Source organism: Bacillus rossius, chromosome 1, assembly GCF_032445375.1.
Source record: "Bacillus rossius redtenbacheri isolate Brsri chromosome 1, Brsri_v3, whole genome shotgun sequence".
NCBI lineage: Eukaryota > Metazoa > Arthropoda > Insecta > Phasmatodea > Bacillidae > Bacillus > Bacillus rossius.
In genome coordinates, this window is record NC_086330.1 from 121,956,077 (window position 1) to 121,983,569 (window position 27,493).

Genomic DNA, 27,493 nt, shown 5'->3' on the forward strand with positions numbered 1-27,493 from the left:
TTAGCCTATTGCGAAATGAATTCGCGAATTTTTCCGGTATCTAGACATAAAACAAAACACAGACTGCAGGTCATTGAAAGGGACGCTATAATGTAAAGTGACATATTTAAAATGTATTATGTTATTTAACGAACTTCCGTATGTATATAATGAAGAAAATACAGCAGGGTGCTAAAATATGAGTAATCTCTTTCTATAATATTATATTTTTTCATCAAAAGTATGTTTTTTTGTAATTGTAAATATCAGGGAAATTTTGAATTTTTAATCAGGGAAATCAGGGAAAAATCAGGGAATATTTTTGGTGACTGTGAGTGGCCACCATGGCAAGAGACCAGGTTGTGAGTCTGTGTGTGTGAGTGTGTGTGTGTGTGCGAGAGACCAGGTTGTGAGTCTGTGTGTGTGAGTGTGTGTGTGTGTGTGTGTGTGTGTGAAAGAGAGGCCTTGTTGCTTGTGCGTATGTGTGGGGGCTGGCTAGAAACGTCACCCGGCACCCGGCAGTTAACGACTTCCACTCCTCCCCGCCTCCCCCCCTTCCCCCAAACTTTTTTTTTCCGTGTATAGCGCGCATCCTTATTTTTTTCCCTTTACTTGAGGGGGAAAAAGGGCGCGCTATACACGAGTATATACGGTATTCTCTTTCTGTTTTGTATGGGAGGGTGAGAGGCAGCCCACTTCTTTCCCCCGTGATTACGACCCCCTAATTCTCTGTAGTACCTAACAAGAAGACAAAGAAGACCTCTATTTTTTAAACCCTTGTTTCCTTTTTGTCTGTTGTATTTTATTTTTTTTATTCATCCCTTTGCCGCAGAGGGAGAAGAGGCGGCAAGCTACTCTTCGTCAGTTCCTTCTATAAATACTCAAACTCATGATTACTGGCAAACTTGTGTGGGGTTGGAGGAATATAAACTGTACACTTATAAATGCCAATGATGACTGCAGTTTTATCATGAAATTTTATTTGAAAGTGTGTGATATCTCATGCAAAAACAATGTTTCGGCACAGTTTCATCATAAACACCTGTCAAGGTAGATACGTTAATTATTGTGTAGTTGCCAGTTCACAGACATTACAGTGAAGAGAGGGAGGGAGAACCATCAACACTGTCACATGGCTTCACATACACACACATGTAAATACACACACACTTGCTTTCTTTCTGGCTGGTTTATTTTTAGATTTTCCTCTCCTCGCCTAGCCAGCACAGAGCAGCAGACAGTCACTGGCCAGCGCCGACTGGGTGGCTTGCAGACACAGCAGACTTGCTCTGCTCACGGAGCTTCACTCTACAGCTAAGATATATACCTACTCGTGAAGTTGTATTTATTACAAACCAACATAGGTTAGTTATTTGCGCACATGTTCAACCTCACAGTGCATCATCATCATTATTATTATTACTATTATTATTAATATTTAAATTTAACCCAAAGTGAAAAACTCACATAAGGATAGCACTACGTTTTTTTAAAACTACAAATCAACATAAAATGAGTGATCCCTATGCAGGAAAATACGATAATATTGTATGGTCTGCTACTGAAGTAGCATGCATTAGTGGTACAGTAACACTTCCTGATTTGTGGTAATGAATTCTGAGACACCTACCTCACATAATAATGAGTTAACTTTTCAAAGCTCCTTGTGTTTATCTTACTAATACTATAATAGTTGTAATGACATTTTCACTCAATCCTCAAGAGATAGTATAGGTGTAAAAAATTCTGTATCATTTTTAATTTGGGAAAGACTACAGTAAAGAAACAATTATGCTTCACCATCAGAGAGCTGTACAGTCGCAGTTCCTTGTACTCATCATTATCCTTGGTAATGGAAGTGTAGTTGCAGCTAGTAATGTGTAAGTTATATTTAAAAAATTAAACTCTGGTACACATCATTGCCATTAATATTTTCCTCTTGGCAACAGTGTGACTGAGATCTGGTAACCATACGTGTTTATTTATCATTTATTCAGACATTGTGAGCGTGGAATCGTTTATTGGTATGTTGGAGACTTGGTGCACATTTCAAACTGTGCCTGTCAAATTAAAATTTGTTTCACTGTTGTTTATAAGAGTTATATGTAGATTGAGGTGAGGCAATGGTAGGTAATACACTATACTCTCATTCTGTAAGACATGAATTAAGATCTCACTCCAACTCAGTGTCATATAATAACCATTGTAGCCTGCTACCCTGTGTTGGGGCGAGCAGCCCACATCCGTCCCTACCAGGACAGCCAGTTACAATTATTCTGTTTAAACCCAGCTGACTTTGACTTCACCATGGCTAGTCGCGTAGACACGGTAGAGACGCAAAACTAAAATTAAACACTTGATTAGGTGTTGAGTAGATTATTGCAGGGTTCATACTAATTACTTCGTAAGCAATCATTTAAATTTCTTCTGACTCATAAAAAAATAAATAAATAATAATACACGTTATACTGACAACAGACATAAAAATTACAATCCTTACGTGATGCCCGGCCGTAGCGATCACGTTACCTACAACACTAAGGCCTCGCCTTCACTTGAAGGACAGAGGGGGGGTGGGAGTCCACACCAAAGCTTGCACACCGTTCCAAACCAACTTCTTCTTCCACCAATAACAAATTAAAGTTTTACTTAAAATAATTCTCGCTGTGTAGTAGAAATTTACCAAAACTGTAGCGCACGCAGCGCCTCCGGGTACCCGGGGTGTAGATTCGGCATAGGTAGAGACCTGAAAATGTAGGTTTTATTTTTTTAAGAAATATGTGTTATTTTTCTTGGAAATATGTGTTATTTTCATTGAAAATAGGTGTTATTTTTGTATGGTATTTACTTTTTTTTTTCGTTAAGGATGAAGAGTTGATACAATAAAAAATCATTACTACATTCGAAAAACTGTTGAATTCACAAAACTAAAAACAATGAGTATAAAACAACACACACAGAGTACAGATGCAACCATTTCACCAGCTAAGTAAATATTGTCATTGTTTTATCTACTTGCAAACACTCAAAATTAGCTATCAAATGAAAGCATGGTAAATGTTTCTATATTCTCTTCTTTTAAATTTTGTCTCCTGTCAGTAACCACCAAATTGTAGTGACTAAGAAGGCGTTCGCTGTCAACATTGTTGGTGGGCAGCCAAATGGCCTTAAGTGCTGCCTTTGTGAATACTTCATGTTCCACTCCCAAAGCCATCAGCAATTTTGCTACATCCGGTTCATTTTCATGTTTGACAGCATCCTGAACAGCTTCTTTAAGGAATTCGTAGCCTTTTTACCTAACTGAATTGTCCACACCATTAAATGCAGGGATGTTGTCAAAAACAGACAAAACACTTTTTGTTTCATTTAGCAAAATGTTTTTGGGACTAAACAGCTTGCTAATGGCTTTGAAGATGTGTGCACTTGGATCACTGTTCATCAGACTTTGAAGTTTGGTCATTGCAAGAGCTGATGAGTTTTGACATTTATGTTTCACTTGTGCTTTGTCGCTTGTCGTAAGAGATGATTCTGACATGAAAGTTTCAAAAGGGGAGTCAAATACACCTTTTGATGTGCCCTCGAAGCCTTTCAGTAAATCACTCAAATACCCGTAAAGGGAATGTGCTGTCGGGTACTGCGAACCTTCAAGCTTTGTGAGAAGGCTTACAATATCAGCTGCGTGAGTTTTCACAAATATGCACTGAGCAAGAACAATTGCCACATCTTTTTCTGAAACACCAGCTACATAGTGAATACCACTATTGTTGATAGCCTTCATTTCATCTAGCTTGAAGAAATTAACAATGTCAACCAAATATTCTGCCAAATAAAACACTGCTCTCTGAACCACGAGTTCCAGCGTGTTGTTACTGGCATTGGAAACAAATTTGCAGCTTTAGTTGTATGTTCTGATAGATACTGCAAATAATGATGTTTCCTTTTCCGTGTATTAAGAAACACAGTTTTCACCTTTACTACAGCCTCATTTACTTCTTTCAGTCCAATGGAAAAGCAATTGCCTACCAAAGCTAGTTTGTGGGCCCAGCATTGAACATGGGCAACGTGCTCTCCAAAAAGGACCTGCAACGATGTGACACATTTCGTCATGTAACGTGCTGAGTCTGTGACAATTGCTTGAATGTCCATGAAATTGACACTGTATTTATTAATACACTCAAGAATGGCCTGGGAACATGTTGTAGCATCTGCTTTCTCCAGAATGTTTACTGCAGCTACCTTTACCACTGGATCTGTTAAACTGTTTGACTGAATCTTAAAAAGCACCACAAACAAACATCTCCCTTTGGAATCCGTAGTCTCATCACACAGAATATCAACACATTTATGCTGTGCTAATTGTTTTATTTCATCGAAGTGTGCTTGTGCTATCACAGGAACATATGTTTCCCTAAGAGATCTAACGCAAGGCAAGTCTCCAGCCCCTAAAACAAACATGTGAAGAAAATGCAATTAAAATTCCCTATTTTCTCAATCCTTTACAGAACTACATGACTAGTTGTCACAGATTTGAAATTAAACTTACCTTCAATAAACTCATTCATCCATTCTCTTAAATTAGGATCATCCAGCTTTTCCAAAGGAATGTTGGCTTTTGAGAAAGCCTCAGTAGTTTTAACTGCAAGATTGTCAACTGCCAATTTCCTCCTTTTTGCACTATGTTGGTTGGCAAGTACAGATGTGACGTGCGACGTGCCGCGCACGTCTATAATCACGAAGCCGTCAGCCCCTTCCTTCCTAAACACGTGTGCGCGCCGCCGCCACTGACGGCCGCGACAGCTGTCACCGTCCGGCCACCACCGCGTCACCCGTTGCCAAGGCGACCGCGCCGCGTCTGGGTTGCCATGGTAACCAGGCAAGTGCGCGCGCACACTCCTACCGGCCGCCACCCCTCGCCTACCCATCTATCGCCAGGCCAGCCGAGTGCGCGCGCACACTCCTACCGGCCGCCACCCCTCGCCTACCCATCTATCGCCAGGCCAGCCGAGTGCGCGCGCAGCTTCCCCCTCCTCACCCAGCACCACCTACTGGCCGCCACCCCTCGCCTTCCCCTCTCTCGCCAGGCCGAGCGGGTGCGCGCGCAGCCTCCCCCTCCTCACCCACCTCCGCCTGCCCAGCCGCCTCCTCCCGCCTTCTCCTCAACCACAAGCCGAGGTCCGTCCAAGTCACGTAGGCCGGCTGGAATTCCTGGAAGCGCCCGTGATTCTTGGAACCCTCGGCCCTTCCTACGTCACGCCCTGGCCCTCAAATTGAAATAAAAAAAATAGAACACCAAACAAAATGCTAAAATTCACGTTTTTAGCACAAAAGACTGAAATTCGCATTATTCAAAATAAAAGGCCGAAATTCGCGTTATTTTTCGCTTTATAGCAAATGCTATTTTTTCAGGTCTCTAGGCATAGGTGACACATGTAGCACAGTCAAATGGCAGCGGTCTTCGCACTTCGGGACGAGTTCCATTAACACTTGCGACTCACGAGAAGTTTAAATACGTTGCCGTTCCTTCCAAATAAATAAACCAGCCGATGCAGGCCGCGCAGCACTCTCCGGGGTTAACAATTAACAACGACCGTGTGGGTCGCGTCCCTACTCCCGTGCACGGCGCTACACAGACACCCCATATTCAAGGTTCCCCGCTCCAGTTCAGGAACTACCAGCTGTTCCGTCGTCGGTCAACGCCCGCAAGCCACTGTCTCCCCCAGAGTTCAAATCCAAACAGTCTGTTCCCTGCATACGTCACACACCCGTGACGTAAGCCACCTCCCTCTGCTAATTCCCCTCCTTCATACGTTGACAAGTCCATTGAACAGAGGTAAATGGTCGCACGGAAAACCAAAGTCTTTTGAAAACTTAAATAAAAATAAATATGAGAGCATTAGCTAAAAAAAATTACAGTAACATTAAACATAAACATAATTAAACATTAAACATAATAACATGAGACACCAGAAGTGTCTCACCATGCTATCAATAAAACTAACTTTAAAATATACTATATAGTTCTATAAACAGGATGGTGTTCTTTAAAATAGAAAAAAAAAGTGTTATTGTAGTTTTGCACATACAATATTAGTAAATTTAAATATCTGCCTATAGTTAGAGACCAGAGTTTTTTTTAATTTTCAGATCCATTTCATTTTTAAAACAGGAGGTTTCAGTGTTTGTTTTTTTATGAAATTGGTTTATTACTGAACAAATATGTTACTAATTTCTCCAAAACAGTGTCATTCTGACTGATACGTGATATACTTTTTAAATATAATGATTTGTAACAAGCACATCTAACTTTTCGGAACAAATAAAATAAATCTGCTACGTATTTCTGGGTTTGAAAAAATGTTCTAAGGTTGTAATGTAAAAATTAGTAACTAATAACAGTTACAAAATTAAGAAAGTAACCTTTTTTATTTTAATTTTAATTTTATTATTAAATAGTGGTACAAATGTCATGCTTAATATGTTAATATATTACTTTTCATTGAATGTAATATTTAAAGGGTTACGTATGTATAGGTCCTTGGAGTTAAGTTTTGATTGAAAATGCTGATAAGTTTCATGATTTTAATTGCATTTTGGTGCTTTGTGATGTATTAAATTGAATTTCGGTGTTGTACGGTGTGTTGGCATGTTTTTCAATATTATTTCGGTTTTATTGCCATTCACTACAGTACATTGTTTGTGATATGTTGTTGGTTTGCTGACAGGTGTCACCCCACGGCAAGAAGGCACACCCGCGCTACTTCGTTCTCTTCAACGACATGCTGATGTACTGCAAGCTGCTACGCTCGTCCCCCGCGGAGCCCGGCTCGCTGCGATGCTCGTGCGTCCTGCCCCTGAAGCAGTGCCGGGTGGTGGAGATCCTCAGCCAGGGCATGTTCAAGCTGACCTGCCACCACGAGGCCTTGCTGCTGTACAGTGCGTCCTCGCAGGAGGGGGCTGCCTGGATCGCGGCCTTGAAGGACGCCGTCAAGCAGGTGAGGCCCCGCTCCTCTCTCGCACCTTCCTCTTCTCTCCAAACAGCGCTTTTCTCTTTTCATTTAGAGTCACAGATGTAATCCAATCAGGGGCGCAACAACTAAATTTCCAAAGGGGAGGCAATATACCTTTTTATAAAGAATCATCGATCACCCCTATTGAAGCGAGGGGTCCGGGGGTCCTCCCCCGGGAAATTTTGTATTTCAAGGTGTAAAATGGTGCTATTTAAGCAGTTTTATTATCTAAAATTGATTACACAGCACTTTCTTTGCCCCCGTTTGCCCCCACTTCAAGGTTTCAGGGGGGGGAGAAATACCCCCCCCCCCCCCCCCCCCCCCCGTTGTTGCGCCCCTGAATCCAATGTTTATGTTCTGTTGAATGGGGACTGAAATAACACTGAAATGTGAGTCAGTATACACCATATTAACACTGAAATGCAGGTTAACCATGAAATAAAACAGAATAAATTAAACCTACTCAAAGCAACAACATGTTTTTATTTAACATCAAAATATTAATAAATGCCATTGTTTTGGTATGTATTTTAATCCAATTCATGGGCCAAGTGGGTTCTGAGAATTAGGTTCTTCTATTGATAACCCAAATTTTGATACCTTATTTAGACATTTCAAGTTATTTTGTGTGCTTGCAAGACACAAATGCTTGCCAAGTACCGTATTTACTCGTGTATAGCGCGCACCACGATTTTTGCAACAAATTCCAAAGAAAAAAAATAAATTTTTTTTTCCCATAAATAAATTTTACTAACATTTTGTGGTACCTGTTAAGTAATTACTTATGAAACAAATGATAATTTAAATTGATGTGTGGTGATGCGTCAGGAAAATACTTAAACTCTGCTGTGTAGATGGAAGATAATAGATAATGAAGCGCGGTATCGTCACAACTGGTACGAGAAAGGGAGGGGGAGGCAGGCAGGAACGGGACTATGACCATCAAGTAACCTTGACAGTTGACAGGACTAAACACCACCACTCCCGTCTCGAAGCTTCTACACAGATATTTCAACTGATAACACATTTTTAGGGACACGCAAAATGAAGCGTGCCACACTACGTTGCTAAGCTGGCGCGGAGGACTAGATGACTCACCGGAGGAAGTGGGCGGGGGACTGGTGACAACATTCTCTCTCTCTCTCTCTCTCTTTTTACTAGCTTCTGCGCTGGCTTTCTGTAGAGAGGGGAGGTCTAAAAATAAACAAGAGACCATGATGTGCAAGCTTGCGCACGCACGTGTGTGTGTGTGTGTGTGCTGTGAGCGTGTGTGTGCGAGAGACCAGTTTGTGTGTGTGTGTGAGTGTGTGAAAGAGAGGCCTTGTTGCTTGTGCGTATGTGTGGGGGCTGGCCAGAAACGTCACCCGTCACCGGGCAGTTAACGACTTCCACTCCTCCTCCCCGCCTCACTTTTTTTTTTTTCAGTGTATATAGCGCGCATCCTTATTTTTTTCCCTTTACTTGAGGGGAAATAAGGGCGCGCTATACACGAGTATATACGGTAATTTTGCCTTTAATTTTAAAAATTCTGCTTATATCACAAACAAAAGACACTGTTTTGGTGAAAATAGAGTAATGTAATTTTCATTGTATTGATGGTTTAATGATGCTCCATCTTCATAAATGAACAGCATTCATATAAATAAAACCACTAACATAGTAATTTTGTGTTTTTTTACACAATGAATATGTGTAAAAATTAAAATTATTATATCCTGTCTCTTCTATTGAACATCAAGTTCCCTCCAAAATATTACCAAAATGTTACTGTTACATGCCTGATGCCTGGTAAGGCAAGTAAAATTTAATGTGATATCTTTTAAAGGAGTAGTTACAGTAAAATCGCTTGAAAGAGGGTAATGAAAACAGTATCCTCACAGTTTTTTTTTTTATACATTCTTATTTTGCTCCTGCTTCAAGTATCACGAGTGTCGCCAAACTCTTAGAAGAGACAGCAGCTCCAAGCGACCTCTCAGGGGCCAAGATGTGTTTGACATGGGTCAGGATTTCATCAACTCTCAGACAAAGCGGAGGAAGATGCAGTCACATGTAAGGAGGCATTTTCTTAATTATTGTGTATAAAAATACAGAAATAAACAGGTTCTAGCTCCGTTTTTAGTGCATGCATTTTTTGTGGTGAAGGTTGTAGGAAGTGTTAAAAACATTGCAGTGTCCAGATGCACGTGAAAGTATTAATTGTTCTAATGAATAGTACTGTAATTTCCAGCATATAAGACATCAGATTTTCAATAATGAAAATTTAAAAAAAAAAATGAATTTCCACTTTTGTCCAAAAGTGTATAAAGAATTTGGGTAACATTTATTGAGAAAATAATGTGAGTAAAGAGAAGCTTAGAAAAATTTTCATATTGTTCACTTTCAGATGATAATATAGGACTTAACAGCTACAATAGAGAGCGTCTTTTTTTTTTTTTTTTTTCCCACCCCACCATAGCAGAGGGAATGGTGTGTGAAATTAATTTACAAACAAAATGGAAGGGATAAGTTTTAACTAATATGCTTTAAAATTATGCAGCATAGGAAACAAGATAGTCATTAAGCCAAGCGTCACAGAGAGACAAAATCTCAAAACTTGGAGTTTGCAAGTATTTATTTAAAGGTTAAAAACAGACTCAAGTTTGTCAATCCATTCTAAAAGATAGCACTTTAAGGCGATTGGTACATAGTAGAAAAGGTCACAGCTCCAAAAACAATAAAATTGGGATCAGTTGATCACTAAATTGTCTGACTGCCTCTGTTGGTCACTGTTACTGTGTCGGGAGGTCATAAGCTTAGTTCCAGCGCGTCAGTGGCTAGATGATTTTCGCATGGAATGGGTGTAGATGGTGCTCGCTCTGCGGCCTGCCATCTGTTAGAAACTATTAGGGATGTGCGAGTACCCAATATTTTCGGGTACGGTTCGAATCCACAATTACCAGAACCCGGAATGGTTGTATGTAATGGATTCGAACAGTATTACGAATATTCACAAAAGTTATAAATTAATTTAATACGGCTCAAAAATACTAGCAGTGAAAAATAAAATTAGGCTACTATTACATAAGTATTTATAATATGATGTATCAAAGAAAGATATGTAAATTAAATACGTAATTAACACAGTGACATTAAAATAATTTCGAGGTTTCGAGAGCTTAAACTATAATTACGAATTTCGTCGTATAGCAAACTATAAACTAAAAACAATTACACACCTACAAGAAAAAATGTCTTGGCTATTTATTGGAGAAAAAAATGCTTTCGTTTGCTGAAACGTTTATAAAACTGAGATTTCCCTGTGGTGTGCAGTTTATTACGATTAAATTTGAGAATCGAATATGTTTTGGTTTTCATATTTTAAAGTGTTTATTATTAAATAAGTTTACATAATTATAAACATTTCAATCTCAGTGTAATAAATAATTGCCAGTTGTTACTGTTAGAAAAAAGAGAACACACATTATTTTAAAATTAATCAGTTATTTTTAATTATTCTGTTATTAATATTCTGAATCGGATTCATATCTCAAATATTGTCAGGGATTCGAATCAGATTCGAACCGGACTGAAAATGAAGGATTCGCCCATCCCTAGAAACTAGCAGAAGCTCGAAGGTCCTATCTTTGTCTCGCTCCCACGCATAGCCGATACGGTTCTACCGAGGATGGAGGAGAGAAAGAATTATCAGCTTTTTCCCCAGTCCTTCGCTTCGTCGTTCAAGGAGGGAGGGCGGCGGATTGTGGCAGAGGGAAGTGTCCTGGTGTCGGCTGTCCACGGCTAAGATCACCTTTGCGATTATAGTTCGAGGTGCTGGATTATATTAGGCGGTCAATCCAACTTACTGCGGTTACTATACCCCATCGTGATACATCAAAACTGTAAGCTTTTCCATGCCTAAATACTGCAATAAATACAGTACGTAAAATGGCAAATACAGAACGGTGGCCAGCAGTGGCTTCCTGTTCGAGTCCCGGCACCGCGACCGTGTTCAAGGTACTCACTAGTTCGGACATCACGGGTGAGCCTGTTGCCTTGACAGTATGGTGGTTGCTATTGAGAGGTTATCTTGAAATGATTTATGCTGTTATATTAATTGTGTGTTAAGGCAATTGACAATTAAATAAAAGGGAAAGGATAATTTACCTTGCGTAGGAAAGAATAGTTACCTCTACAATAATTAGGAAGTTTAAACGATACAAAGAAAGAGAATATAACAAATTTATTGTGCAAAACAAATGGAATTTGTTAAATTGTACAAAGCATTTACATTCACAGGTTACAGTAAGAGATTAATACTTGACAACAGGTACAAAACTTATATGTGTGTGTATATGTATATGTTCACAGCCACATATTACTAAGAAGTAAAAATGAATGCATATGTATTGTATTAACCTAAACATAAATTGAATACATGCATACCCTAATATTTATTAACCCATAGGAATATCTCTTACATAATCTATTTGTAATTAAAAAAGAATTTGACCTACTTGAAAGTTATGTGTATTAACTAATCTTGAAGGTATTTCATGTAATGATGGAACCGGCTGTTTGTGCATATTCATGATAGACCTTCGTAATTTTTATTAGTGATTTAATTCCGGTAAAGTAAGGTTTGTTTTGGACAGACTGTTTCTGTGCGACAGGTGATGTTATTTTAAGTGGCCTGAGGTGGTGTTCAAACAAAATGTCTTCATTCATTTTAAAGTTTTTTAAATTTTTTGGTTCCAAATATTAATTGTTTGTTTACAAATGTGAAGGTAACGACATTAGTATTTTTTACTTCTGAAACCTTCCCTGCAAGCTATTGGGGCCGATACTTACTAGAACATAAACATTTCATTTTGAAATTGCTTTTTTTTAAGGGGGGGGGGGGGTTGATTCTGCCCACATCGTACTTCCAGGAAAGAATGCACTCTTGTCACTTTTAGCCTGACTACTGGGCCTACTAAGGGCAACAACTCCCGCCCCCGGGCTCGGGCCACTTTCAAAATGCACACCATAACGGGAACTTTGCATCAAAAGCCCTAACATCATGTAAAATGCAACCCATGTTAAAGGGGACAGGTAAATGCATAATAGATAATATTAAACTAAACAGCACTGTAAATCCCAAGCAGCATAGTGTCCTGAAGTAGCCTGAAATAATTAAAAATACCAAAATAAAAATAAAATATATCTATCATCCATTTATTTACACATTTCCAAAAAGCATAATAATTGCAAAACTGCAAATTATAACCATACTGACTTTCATGTGGCCATGAATTTATTACAAAAAGCTGCTTGCATGATTTTATGCACGAGAGAATACTGTACGTATTTCTCGTTTCTGTTCTTTACCAAATAGTAGCCCAAAAATACACTTGCTTAAAATTTTTTTAAAAACTTTCACAAAACATTTATTTGTGCTTGCTTTATACTAAACCAAATCTGATATACAATCTTAAATACTGCAGTATAAATAAATATTACAATAAATTATTAATATTAAATTGGCCGTTAAGATAAGTTCTTAGCCCGGGCAGTCTTCGCTGCATACCCAAGTTGATAGTCAAACGCGGGGGTGACGTCAGCAACTGTACACTGGGTCTTAAATGGTGTAATTATGAGTAGTTAGGTTTTGTTCCATATTCTCTGCACTAAGCTTGCGTGAAATAAAAGTTATACTCTACAAAAGTATTTTAAATATTAATTGAAGCAAAATCTTTCGTGACTAACATAGTCGTTTCACACATCTTCGGAACCGTACAAGAATCTCCATCACCCAAATATAGTTGTAAGTGGCCACTTACTTGTTTTCTGCATGGCATCCAAACCTGACTATGACTAGCTTAGTCATATAATGCCAAGGTGTCTTGTCTTATAACATCACACCCTAATACACACGCGCAACAGCGTGCCATCGAACCGCATATGACAGGTAGATACGAGGGTGGCAGCTTCCCCATTTTCCATTGTCACACACTCGTGTATATTAGACACACTTAGTGTTACTTTCAACACCTGTAAAACCATATTTGCTTAAACATAAAATTCCATGGCGTTGTAAATTTAGGGCGGCAGTTTGCCAACGTGCACCGTCTCGTTGCCTGCGCGGAACTATGTACATCCAGTGCTGGAATGTCTCACGTCACACCTCCTCCCTCACTGACGTCACGACCACACACCCATACTTTAGCGGCACAAAGAAAATCTTCTGGCCATATATTCAGTCTTATGTAGTTTATCATATTTAGGCCTAAATACATTAAAAATAATCTGACAATAGCAGAGAAGTTAGAAGTTGTGGACAGGTTAAAAAAAGGAGAAACTGCCGCGAAATTAGCACAGGAATATGAAATTGGAATCCAAACCGTGCGAGACATTAATAAAAGTGAAGAAAAACTTTTGCAGTTTGCTAGTAGATCAGACAGGGCCGCTCTCCCTCCCGCTCTCCCTACCGTAGCAATAAAGGGGACAGGAGAAGGATGGCGACACCACAGTGCCAGTATTGTTTACGGTCCAATAAGCTGGGACACGGTATACAAAGCCTTTGCTTGTACTCATAAAATTCTACTGAAGAGACCCTCTTTTGCCAGTAAATACACCATTTTTAAGTGGTGAAACGGATTATCCGTTTTTTTTATGGGCATTCAATTATCCGGGCATCGGAAGGTCCAATTAACACGGATAATCGAGAGTTTACTGTACTTATTAATTTTCATGTTTATGTCACCATACATTTGGTTCATGGCCGTATGGTGTACAATAGCACGTGGCACAAAAAAAAGTAAGTTGTTTACAATGGCGAACGAAGCTGTGGTGACCATACACTCATGCAGTAACGCTTAATAATTAAACTTCACGCTATTTTTTTTTGAGAATTTATTGTTTTCTCTAAATTTTCCGATGGTTTGCCACGAAATACAGCACTAATTCTACGTAAACAGTGGGAAATGCTTTTTCACAAGGCGGAAAAATAATGAATTATTAGTATAGGGAAATTGACAGTGCATGTAAAAAAATACGTTAATCGCGGGAATTTGTATATCGCGGGTATGTAAAAATGAGGTTCTACTGTATAGATTATTTGTTCTTAGTCTTAGACACCATAAAATCTTGGCTTTATTCATTGTCTATTCTTCTGGCGAGGATTGAGATCAAAAAAATTGTGAAAGATGGCAGTCAGCAAGTGTTGGACAGTTGGTAATTCTTTTGAAATGTTTTCAGGTAACTGTGGAAGAAGTATTCCGAGACAAGGAGAATGCTGTTTCTGAAAATAACGTGTGCTTATCCACACCTAAGCGCCAAAGTGGAATTCAGAAAAAGATGAGGACTTTGAACTGCATCCAGGGGGAGAGTGATGAACAACCAATGGTAAGCTTCTGCTGTAATATATTGTCGGTAAAGTTAGCCATTAATTTATAAAATTAAAAATCATTGTCAAACTTTTGATACAGTCCAAAACAAATTAATGAAAATTATGTCTAAATAAGAATTTAATAAATACATATTTAGATTTACACTCCCTTCTAGGCTCTTTGTCATCAAGAAGAGAAATGCTAGATGCAATATTTGTTCATAATTGCTATAAAAATAGCCTGAACTGTAGTTATCTACTGGATACCACTGGATTTAAAGTTCCTTTCTTCAGTGTTTAGCCGCAACCTTTACTATGTACGTTAACCAAGACTAATGACATAACCATCTCAAACTTTAACTAGTATGAAAATTATTTTCCTTTATTTGATAGTTAAATAAGTAAATAGCACATTATGATCCCTTATGTAATATACAGTATTTACAGGTTCACTGAACTGTTATGATCATTTTTTTTGTTCCGTTTCGTTTCCCGGACTTTCTGCAGTGTTTTTTTTGGCAAGGTCACGAGCGCCAGCAGCTTCGGACGTTGTCATGACGACGCATCAAATAAACAACGCTCCGTTGTGTTTGAAAATTCTGTGTACAATTACATTCTGATTGGCCGATTGGGAAAAAGATGCCTATCTCAATGTTTGGATTGATTGACGAGTGTCGACAATGCAAAATTTAAATATATGGAAAAAAGAGAGTAATCTGACACCGGGAAGATGGAGTAATTCTGCTTTAATTCCCGTGTGGAATTCTGCTATTTTCAGCAGATCAGCGTCGATTGTAGCTACGAAGCTGTAGCTAAATGCAAGAATTAATTACCGTTTACGTCTCTAAATGAATGCAGCGCACAGGAATCTCTTTACCGAGAAATATAAGGCTTAGAAGTTTTATGCCTTATACCAGGATTCAGGTATGGCCGGCTGCATTAATATTTAGTGACGTTAACGTCATACGTCGGTAATTACGTCCCAGCGAACATTCTTAAAGTTTTGCGTAATTAGAGAGTAACGTGTCTTCAGTAATTTTATTGAATTTAAACGTCAATATCAACGGACTGTCACACACAGGTCTAGTGGTCTTGGGAGTCAGGGTTTCCTGCCTGACTAGCTGGAGCCAAATAATAAACATAATTACGGAAATTGACATTTGAAAATTGATGAAATTTTGTGTGTGTGTGCCACCGTAACAAAACCGAGGTTTGAAATAATTATTTTGTTTTGGTTTTCTCGAGAACTTTGCTACTCAGGTCATGTATGTTAGACATGTTAATTATTTATTGTAAAATAAATATTGATTTTTATTGTTATGACAAACGACCATTTTGTGTTTTCATTAATGATCACTATGTTAGTTTAACCGTAATACAAGGCGCCCAAATCCATAACATTCTTAATTGTGTTTATTATTATCTTTTAATTTTATGTAATAAATTAAAAGATACAGGTAAGTATAAAATAAATATAAATTAAAAACTGTAAAAGTAAAAATGACAGAAGGAAGAGGTAATTTAAAGTAGTAAACAGAACAAAAGTGGGGCTATTTTACAGAAATGGCACACAAGAGTGGGGCGAAATATTACACTTATTTAAATTAAAAATAATTACAGGATCTCATAAATAAATATGTTGTGTTATCTGTAGTAATGTAGAACATGATGGTTGGTACACCTGGGGGTGTACGAGACGAGACAGTGGAAGATCGGTAATGGTGAATTAAAGAAGTGTGCCTGAGCTCCCGTGTTTCAATTATGTAACACACATCAACACATTATCTATATTTTTTATATCCTTAGATTGCAGTGTGCATTAAAATTTACTCTCTCTTTCCAATGCTCAATTTCTGCCATTAGTGCTGTCCTTGTTTCGTTGTGCTTTATTGCACATCTGCACCATTAAGCAAAAATGTTTGACACAACTTTGTGATATAATGATAAACTTTTAAAATGTTTTGAAAAATATTATTTTGTTAAAAGTAAAATTTGGAATAAGAATTTTAGATTTTCCTGTTGCATTTCATCAAGAGCATTATCTTATAATCTTCATTATTTGTATTTCTTAGGAGTGGTAATTGAAAGATCCCATCTTGTTTTCAAATGGTACTTTCCACAAATGTTTTATATTATTAAAAACTATTATTATTATTTTTTTCTCTTTCAATCATAGGATATACTTTAATGTTAATGAAATACCTTGTTATTAATAGTGACAGACTGCTACAAAGTATATACTCGTGTATAGCGCGCCCTTTTTTCCCCTCAAGTAAAGGAAAAAAATAAGGATGCGCGCTATACACGGGAAAAAAAAGTGGGGGGGGGGGGGGGGTACGGGGAAGAGGAGTGGAAGTCGTTAACTGCCAGGTGACGGGTGACGTTTCTGGCCAGCCCCCACACATACGTACAAGCAACAAGGCCTCTCTTTCACACACACACGCACACGCACGCACACAACCTGGTCTCTCGTACACACACACACACGTGCGCGCGCAAGCTCGCACATATCTTGTTTATTTTTAGACCTCCCCCCCCTACAGAAAGCCAGCGCAGCTAGTAAAATAAAAGAGAGAGAGAGAGAGAGAAAATGTTGTCACCAGTCCCCCTCCCACTTCCTTCGCTTCCTCTTCCCAGCAGCTATCAGTGAGTCATCCAGTCCTCCGCGCCAGCTTAGCAACGTAGCGTGGCACGCTTCATTTTGCGAGTCCCTAAAAATGTGTTAACTATCAGTTGAAATATCTATGTAGAAGCTACGTGACGGGAGTGGTGGTGTTTAGTCCTGTCAACTGTCAAGGTTACTTGATGGTCATAGTCCCGTTCCTGCCTGCCTCCCTCCCTCCCACCCGTCCACGTACCAGTTGTGACGATACAGCGCTTCATTATCTTCCGTCTACACAGCAGAGTTTAAGTATTTTCCTGACGCATCACCACACATCAATTTAAATTATCATTTGTTTCATAAGTAATTACTTAAATGGTACCACAAAATGTTAGTAAAATTTATTTATGGGAAAAAAAATTTTCTTTTTTTTTTCTTTGGAATTTGTTGCAAAAATCGTGGTGCGCGCTATACACGAGGGCGCGCTATACACGAGGGCGCGCTATACATGAGTAAATACGGTAGTTTCTCCTATAAAATTATCATTCGTGTTTAGTATTGATTTTTTTTTGTCAGAATGACTACAACTGTGATAAAACTGTCAATAGACAGTAATTTGTAGTCTTAAAAAAATTACAAACAGTAAAATTAAAAAAATAATGTATTAAAACTTACTTTAATTAAACATGGTATACGAACTAAATTTTTTAATATTAATAAGCCAGGTAGTATCATCTGGCAACAGTGGTCGCCTTTTACACTGTACTGCAATCTAAGCATGAGTCAGACTAGAGTGTTGTCAATCAATCAAGTCCTTGTCCTTTGTTTCTGTGATATTTTTATTTAATTTTATGTATTATTATTTTTTTAGAATCAAATTTGGATTCACTAGTTAATATTACTATTCTTAATGATACATACTTACAGCAGGTTCTGTTATTACTGATGACACTGATGTCACTATTGTATCATCGGTTATCGTCTGTAATTAAGTGAATGTGTCAGCTTTATCAATCATTTTGTAATGCTCAGCAATTAATTTATTTTACTAGGATCAAAAACCTTTTGATTGTGAATCCTAATCTCAATTTTTTCGTCATTTACCTATTTAAAACATTTTGTATAGTTTACATGTGTTTTTGTTTGTATATTACCTCAAAAATATTACATTCATGAGAATAATTTTTTTTAGGTAGGTATTTGTGTTTGGAATTATGTTGGGATGCAGTGTGAGATACTCTTTACTTAATGCAGTCCCACTCTACGACCTTAAAGTATGTGTGGAATTTGTAAGCTATATTATTTTAGAGGATACAGAAAAGTAATTGTCTACCAAAATTTGATTTTAATGATGCCACACAGCCCTGCATAGCCTTACACAGGGTACTACTGTATCTGAACATTTAGTTGGTGTTGCTGAAACCATTGGCCAGTGAAATATTAAATCTGCTGTTAGCATTTATTTCAGAACACAAGTATTTTCAGGGCCTTTTTAGGGGATTACAATTTCTTCAGTTCATTAAACTACTCCAAGGTGTAGAGCATTACATCTCCTGTATTGCAAAGCCAGTCGGTATTGATTCATAACTATGGTATAACAAGGTTTTATATAATAGGTTGTAACATTTAAGTAATCTCTTGTTTTATTAGCAACTGTTTTTTTGTATTATCACATGAATTAATTTTCATATATAGATTTTGGTCTTTCGTTGCAATTCTGATTGATTGTTTAGTGACTAGTTTTAACTACATAATGATTTGCTTCTTCTGAATATTCTGAACTTATGTGCTAAAACTGCACCTTTGATTGGTTTATTTTTCTGGATATTTTCACAGCTGCACTACAAGTGCACAAAATGCACACAACATTGGTTTGTCTGTTGACTCGTGCAGGATGTGAGTCGGTCCCCGGAGAGTGTCCAGGACAGCTTGTACCCTCTGAGGAGGTCGGTGAGGGACAGTGGACCTCGCTGCATCAGGAGACACGCTGCTGTGTCGGGCCACTCTGTCGCGGCAGAGAGCTCCCCCGGCACCCCGGAGAGTGCTAGAACCGCCGCCGCCACGCCTGAACAAGCCACGTGGCACATACGAGGCTACCAGCTGTTCCAGTACGCCGTCTCCAGCGTCAGCCGCTCCATCCGTAAGCACATTCTCAGGCGTCCGCCATCCGCCCCACACTTCGAGTGACCGCACAATGGTAACTCCTTGTCGAATACTCGCACAAAGTCCCTGCTTATTTCCGTATCATTCGTGATTCTTGGCGTGTTGTGGAACTTTCATTTTCTTAACAGATTATGTTTAGAATGATTATGCAAGAGATCTTTATTATTTTATTTCTTGTGATGTGGTTTAAAGAATTAATGTGTAGTATATCTGAAATTCAAATTTTTATTGTAGTTGTAATAGTTTGAGCATTTGAAAGTGATACTGATTGGTGTATGTAAGCAAGCATTTTGTATGAATTAACTATGATTTATTTTAAACTGTGGTATTTTGAGAAATTTATTTACAGAGTTTTTAATACATTTTTGTATTATTGTATTTTTATTTCAAATACTCTAGTTTTTACATTTTTGAGTGTTGTGCAAATTATTTGAGTATTTTCGATGTATTTATTGCTATTTTTTAAAATAAAACTAGTAATCTCTATACCAGTAGGTATTTATTCTGTGATATTAATACTGTCTGGTAATAATATTTACCATAGTACCATATGTATTAGAATATAAGACACCATCGGTTCTAAGACACGTTCCTCTTTTGATCCCTAGTGTCTTAAAAAAGAAAATGTTTACCTGCAAGTATATGTTGCACTTCAGTTTAAGTATATTTATTTGTAAAGGATGGTTGTCGTTAGTGGTGTATTACTAGTTATTTTAAGTAGTTGACTAACAAGCTGGCCAACTTTTATTTTGCATTTATTTGGCTCCTTCAATCTTAAATTAGAGGTTTTACTTTGGAATGTAAAGTGCTCATAGTCCTTTTGGAATAAACAGAAGCCATACATACACACTGGTACACCTGTAATTATCAGCACATTTTCTTCTCTGAAGTGACAATTGGAAGCGAGATCCTGAATTACTAAATAACCTACTACAGGCCTGCTGTTTTTATGGATTTTATCCGTTTTCACGGATATTTGAAGCTTAAAATGGACTAACGGATAAACATAGACTTTCACTGGTATTTACGACGCTTTGCCGATATTCTCAAATTTAAATTTAATTCGTGTAAATATTTACATTCAACTAGCTACATATTTGAAGTTGTCAAACCATACAAGCGTCCAACAGTAAAGGAACACTCACATTAGGTGTAGCACCATGGAACTTCCAAGCGTTTAACCACAAACCAAAAACATTTATGTACTCCCACATATCGTTTCATAAAGTACAATATCTATGGTTTTGGGGGAAATGTTTTTTGTTTGTTGAGTTAAACGCTAAGAAGTGTCATGGCGTCAGTAAACATTTGAATTCTTTGCCATTTCAATGTTTTAGGTACTGCATTTGTTTACAAACTTCTTACATGATTTAAGTAGTAGTTTTGGGCTAAGCTGATTGTGATGGAGAAAAAATAAGAGGCTTCGCTGGACAGGTCACTTTATAAACAGCGTTATCGTAAAGAATGGGAGCAAGAATTGAAATGGCTTAGGCGTTGCAAAACGACTTGCAACTCGGAACTGAACGTGACAAAGGGCGGCTTGAAGGATCTTCGGCGGCACAAAAATACGCAAGTTCATGCGAAAAACCAACAAGCTGCTGATCAGAGTTGTTCTTTGACGAGTTTTGTAACCAAACCAAACAAAATAATTGATGCGGAACTGTTAAGGGCGAAGTTCGTTTGTGAAAACAATTTATTTGTGAAACTGTGATAATTGTACGAAATTTGTCCCGCAAATGTTTCCAGATAGCAAAATCGCAAGAAACTTTCATTGTTCTCACACTAAAACTAGCCAGATAATTATTCAATCTTTGGGTATGTCAGCTGCAGATTATGTTTCCTATGCTATGAAAACACAATTATTCACACTGATGATTGATGAAGCAACTGATATTACAGTCACTAGGCAGGTTGTAGTGTTAGCAAGGTTCTTTCCATCAGAGATTGTTGAAACTCATCTTTACAAAGTAATTGCTTTGAGTGGTGCTGCAACTGGACAAAATCTCTTTGCTTTGGTGAGCTCCTCATGAGGATGTTATTCCCTGGAAAAATTGTTTAAGTATGTCAGCTGATGGAGCAAAGGCGATAGTTGGAGAATTCAATTCAATGCTATCCAGGGTGAAACAACAATGCAATGTATGGTTCTTACATTGCACATGCCACGTGGCTCACCTAGCAGCATCTCATGCCTGCAGTGAGCTGCCAGACGTGTGTTACCAGTTATCTAACGATGTCTATGTGCACTTCAAAACCTCAGGAAAGCGGAAAGATGAATTCAAGGATATTCAGGAAATGTTGAAAATGGAGACCCACGACATTCTTCGACCTTGTTTCACAAAATGTTTGGCTCTCCTACAGTGTGTGGAGCGCTTGTTAGAACAATGGCCTGCACTGATCAAGTATTTTGATAATTTGGATGGGAAAGAAAGCAAATCAGATTTATTTATTGCATTGTCAGTACTTTACACTCAGATTTGGATAAACTTTACTTTTTCTTCCTTAGAGCTGTACTGCCAAGATTTTCCAAATTCAACACTTTGTTCCAGCAAGAAAGACCATACATCCATAAACTCTATCCTGAAATGTGTGTGCTGCTCAGGCAATTTGTTGCAAGCTACGTGAAATTTCCGATAATTCAGGAATGTGGTATCACTAAAGTAGACGACAAGCGTGAAAACCAACAGCCAAATGAAGGAATTTTTATTGGTCACAAAACTAGAGATTTTCTGGAAACCTGTAATTTAGCCACCAAACAGAAAAAAGATTTTTTTGGTAATGTTAGAAAATTTTATCAGACAGAAACTAAAGAGCTGTATCACCTCCTGCCTCTTGAGGATGATGTGATAAAAAAATATTACGTTTTTTGATCCCTGCAATAAGCCATCAAAAGAATGGCACAAAGTAGAGAAGCTTGCCAACAGGTTTCCGAATGTCATCGGGCCAGATGACATGGACAGACTGAATGATGAGTGTATCTCTTATTCATTATGGGAACCTGTACCAACCTTACCAAAACAGGAAATTGAATACTACTGGCACAGTGTCTCTCAGCACAGGCAAAATGATGTGGTGGTTTTCCCTGTGCTCTCAAAACTTGCAAAAACCATGTTAATTCTTCCCCCTTAGCATATCTATACTTATTACAAATGTTAATTAGTTTGTCAGTCAATGTAGGCAGTCTTCAGTATTGTAAGTGGTACCACTTTTTCACATCTTTAAAACTCAGTGTCTTAAAATTGAACCAATTGTGTTAATGTGGGATGCCATTGGTTGTAAGACTTGCCCTTATTTGTTTAGCCCAATAAATCTCTGGGGGAAAACCTGGCTAACATGCTAGGTATCAATTTGTGTTAGTTCATTCTACTTCATAATGCTTATGCTGTGATCATTTGATAATTATCCATTTTCCTCTTACTACAAAGTGGCCACCCAACCAGCAGTTCTGAGAAACTTTCAATGAGCCGTGAATTTCCCCCCCCCCCCCAACCCCCCCAACCCCCCCCCCCCCAACCCCCAATTGGGAAATAAATGAGAAATTGTCTAAATTTTTGAAAGCCACCAGAAATTATCTGTTTGTCATGCGAAATGAAAACAGCATAATTTAAAAAATACACTAACTGCCTGCAGACGGTGTCACTTGTATCACTTTGGACTGCTGTTCTCCCTCCGCGGACAGGCAGAAACAGAATTAGAGGTAACTCAGGCTGCTGTCTTCTTCAGAGTGTATTCTCTCTCTCTTTTCCCTTCCTCTTCCTCCAGGTTCCAACCACTCAGGACGACTGACCGGCTGACCTTCAGGGTAGTTAGGTCGAACACAGCTTTAAATACACGGTGAAAGTGAGCTGAAACAGATGTACTGTTGACAAGCCTCCCTGCATCAATGATTGACAAGCGTGTAGAACTGTACCTGACACTTTTTGCAGATGCCTACTAAAAATGTTTATCAAAGCAAAATCAATATTTTTTGTTATTTTAGAAAAAATTAATTTCTGCTACACAATAGAAGATTTAGTGGTAAACTGTTTACAAACTGCAGTAAACTCCTAATCATCTGTGTTAATTGGGACTAACCGATGTTCAACTAATTGAAATCCTGTAAAACCCTGGATAATCCATTTCACAGTAAGGGCCACCCTCGAATTTTGGTCGTACCATATATTTGTTTTCAGTATAATTCTGAGCACAAGTGAAATCTTTATGTACTCTACATCCATTTATTGGGCCGTAAACAATATGGCACTGTGTTGCCATGCGGGTCCTTCTCCGTCTGCTGGAGATGCGGCAGTCACCCACTCCACTCCCCTCCCCTCCCCCCTTCTTTTTCTTTAATTTTTCCACCCCTCAGTGGCGAGTTCATTATTTCTTCTCAGTTCCTTGTCCTTTAATAAAACTAACACGCAAAGAAATTTGTACCCGGCTGGCACAAATACACCAATTTAATACACCAATTCTCCAAGGCATAGTTTTTTTTATAGATTCAGAATATAACAAACTTCTTATGAAACTAAATTTAAGTGCAGATAACCCAAAAACTGGATAATCAAGAGTTTACTTTAATTTTTAAAATGTGTGCATGACTGTTGAAGATATTTGAACCAGTGACCACAGTTGTTAGAAGTCAAGGACCCTGTCCTCGATACCGCTGGTACTGGCTTTAGAGTCGTGAAAAGGGTGATGATTTTATGATTGAGGCACCTTGTAAATGCTACCAAGTTACGTTCAGGAGAAATTCTTTATTGTATATTAATATCTTCAAGGGTCATCTGGATTAATGGCGTCGATGGTTGACGAAGGGCTCCACCACACGGTAGGGCACACAGACCTGGTAGAGACCCTTGGTTACAGGGCTGTGACTTAGCCCATGTGGTTGCAAGACTTGTTTACCCCCAGTTTTATTCTGAGTATGAGGCACATTAATTTCTAATAAAGAGAGAGATGGTTGATTACACGTAGGCTCTCTAGGCATCCCCACACCTCAGTCGCTAAAGTCATCGAAATACTTCTTTGCTCAAAAAGATACACTAAGTACAGTGAATCCCTGTTAAAAGGTTTTTCAATGTATGTAGGAATTCAGACCTAATAATTAGGGATGGGCCGGTCGAATCCTCGAATCCTAGAATCCCACCGAATCTCTAGTATTCAAAAGTTTCGAAATTCGAGGGAAAAGATTCGGGATTCGAGGAAAAATACTGATGTAAATGTATTACTTTAAAAACTTAAATGCTTACAATTTACTTGGCCTGTTTACGTTTTCCTTGGAACACATCCTATTGAGGTACAGTAGAACCTCGTTAATACGTGATGGTCAGGACGGAGATAATCACGGATTACCGAATTTCACGGACTAGCGATTAAAAGCCCAGAAGGTCTTGTCAAGCTTCTCAGACACCGGCGTGCAGCTGGGTTAAGGCCGTTCACAGTAAGGGCCGGCCGTCTTCAAATTAGTGTTTCGGCTTAAAAAAATACAGCACTGCCTAGCCATTAGTTCACGGTCATTTACAACAGCCGAAGAGAGAAAGATAAGATCGTGCTCACCTTGCACCCCCCCCCCCCCCCCCCCCTCCTTTTCGTACAGCCGAATGCCAGCCAGACACGTCACTCGCCAGGCGCCTGCCGTGCGTTGGCGGCGGGTGGAAACAAACAAAGGGAGACGGGAAGCAGAAGTCAGGACATCCCCCTCAAGTTTAAAGAGTGACAAATGTGACAGCTGAAAGGGAGGCGACACAAAGGGTCGGTACAAATAGCGTTGCAGGTTTGGCGGCCCACGCGATGGCTTGTAGTGTTTGCCGGCCGCCGGCCCGCGTGACGTTAATTTTAAGCGCTGACAATTTTTACTTCCCTTTTTTTTCTTCTCTTTTAAATCGTCCCGGATTATCCGATTGGCGAATTAGCGCATCACGGATTAACAAGGTTCTACTGCATTGTACTTTTAATTCGTTATTATATAAAAAAAATTATGAAGCATGTACTGATTTGGGAAACTTACTTTATATTCATGAACATGGATGCAGTGTCGCTACATTGGCATTAAATAAGGCATAAATCACATATGTATTCTCAGAATATGCTAAAAAATAAAATAATGCACATTTAGGATCTAGACTAAATATGAATCTTGTTTTTTCTTTTTTTTTTTTTTAAATAACTCTACTGAGAAATCTGTTACATAGTAAAACAACAATAATGCCGACTTTCATCATAAGTTACGGTCGCACATGTAGTAATAACAATGAAATAATGAATGACAAAAATTAATACATTATACAATTATTATTTTAATCGCAATTCAATTTTAAATATTCTGATACATGTTCTATTTATGAATTTTTTTAGAACCAAGTTTGGTTTGTGTAGACTACCAATGTTAACATATGTATTATCTGAGAATTCCATGATGGCCAACCAATGAATTTGTTAGCCAATCATTTTGAGCAACATAAAAAATAACTAATATTAATATAAAAAATTTTAATGGAGAAAACACCCCATAACTTTTAACTTCGGGCATATTAATCACTATGCTTTAGTGAGGCTTAATTTTAAAAGACGCACAACAATATTTCTTATGGCCTAAAACCATTGAAGCCTAGATGGCACCTTTCAGTTTCCATTAAATATTACAGGAAAACGTTTACCTTCATTTGGGACTTTAAACACATGTCAAGTTGGTAACTACAAAATATTGTTCCATCGGATGTTGAATTTCATTTTCCGATTTCCGTGGATACATGAATCACTGTACTCACAGATAATGCCTGAATGCCTTAAATCCACCAAGTCGGATTCTACAGCAATTGATGAAGTGACCAGATTATTACGTGATCCTACAGTTAACCCAGAAATAAACATTCTTGAATACTGGAAAACTCAGTCTGCATGTTCACCCAGGCTACATAAACTGTCCAAAAAATATTTGTGTTCACCACCTGCGACAGTGTTCTCTGAACGTTTGTTCAGCACTGCAGGAAACATATGTGACCAAAAACGGAATCGTCTTGATCCAGACCGTGTCAAAATCCTTGTTTTTTTAAATAAAAATTTAAAGGGTTAAATAATTCTGCATAATGTTTATATTTTCTCTTAACTTATAAATTATTTTATAATTAACCCTTGAGAATTGGATTTGGATTCGAGGGGTGGATTCGAGGTACTGTTTGGGATTCGGATTCGAGATTCAGATTTGAGAAAAATGGGATTCGAACCATCACTACTAATAATAAATGGAAAACCTTTATAAGTCAAGTGCTAAACTTATGAACTGATCATGCAGGAAATATTTTTGAAGGGGGATTTTTTTTTAAATTGAATTTTACTGTAACCTAGTAAAATATGGTTTATCACTTGAGTCGTCCATTTGCAAAACTCATTATGTCCACATTTTCCGGAAATTGAGTTATTTGCTTCATGTTGTTCTTCAGTGAGAAATACAAAATCTAGAATATTTGTAGCGATGCAAATCCCATTTAATCCAGTGTTAAATAGGCATTGAAAAACCCATACTGCAGCATAACTCTTTATGTCCATGAGCAGTACTGCTGCAATACTCATTATGTCCAACTAATCAAACTGATGCAAAACTCGTTATGTCCAAGAGTAATACATAGCGAATATAATAAACTGCAACAAAATGCACCATGTCCAAGTTTGTATCACCGAGAGTGTGTTCAGTATTTTTACACTGTGTTCTTGAATACCAGTCATGAAAAAATTGCGAGATACAAGTTGTAAGATTGGCTATCATGGAAATGCTTCCCTGTTGCTTATAATATATGATTTTATTTCCATTATTACAGTAAACATTGTCAAAATATTTGCATTCAGTCAACTGTAAACAAAGCATCATAAACAGTTTATATACTATTATTATTATTAAATATGAATCCTTTACAAGTGCAGGTAGCCCAGCCTGGAAAAGGAAGAAATAAAAGGGCATTGAAGGACAGTTGGAAAAGAAATGTTGCCAACAGAATGAGGTATGCTACACATTCATAATAAACATAGTTATGTTTAGGTTATGCATGAAATAAATGTTTAATACTAACAAAGTAAAAGATTCTAGGTGTATATTTATGTTAAGTTAACCTAGTGTTGTTCTCGTGATGTTTAGGTACTCTGTACCATCATTTCCACGACCCCCATCATGTAACCACAAGGCAACAGAGGCGTATCGTTGCAGTGAAGTGACGTATCAAGATGTGAGGAGAATTCATCAACGTTTCTACAGTTACCACTGTAGATAAGTAGGTACAACAAAATTTTATACTACGCCATGTTGTAGTGTGTACACCAAAACGAGGAAGGTCAAGAAATCGCAATAGCTATTTCCAACGAAAAAAATATTTCCTACCATGTTTGAACATTAGTCACACTGAAAATATACATGTTTGCAAAAAAACT

At 38.0% G+C, this 27,493-nt stretch overlaps 1 protein-coding gene across 2 annotated transcripts in view; it reads left to right on the forward strand.

Annotated features, from left to right (window-relative positions):
- LOC134544090 (rho guanine nucleotide exchange factor 39-like) overlaps positions 1–19,582 on the forward strand; it is a 39,254-nt gene extending 19,672 nt beyond the window's left edge. For both annotated transcript variants that reach the window (XM_063388449.1, XM_063388450.1), the window contains exons 7-10: positions 6,702–6,971; positions 8,907–9,035; positions 14,202–14,348; positions 18,827–19,582. In XM_063388449.1, coding sequence (XP_063244519.1) covers positions 6,702–6,971; positions 8,907–9,035; positions 14,202–14,348; positions 18,827–19,120 — 840 coding nt within the window. In that variant the 3' untranslated portion in view covers positions 19,121–19,582. The remainder of the gene's footprint in view (positions 1–6,701; positions 6,972–8,906; positions 9,036–14,201; positions 14,349–18,826) is intronic.
- Positions 19,583–27,493: the final 7,911 nt, after the last annotated feature.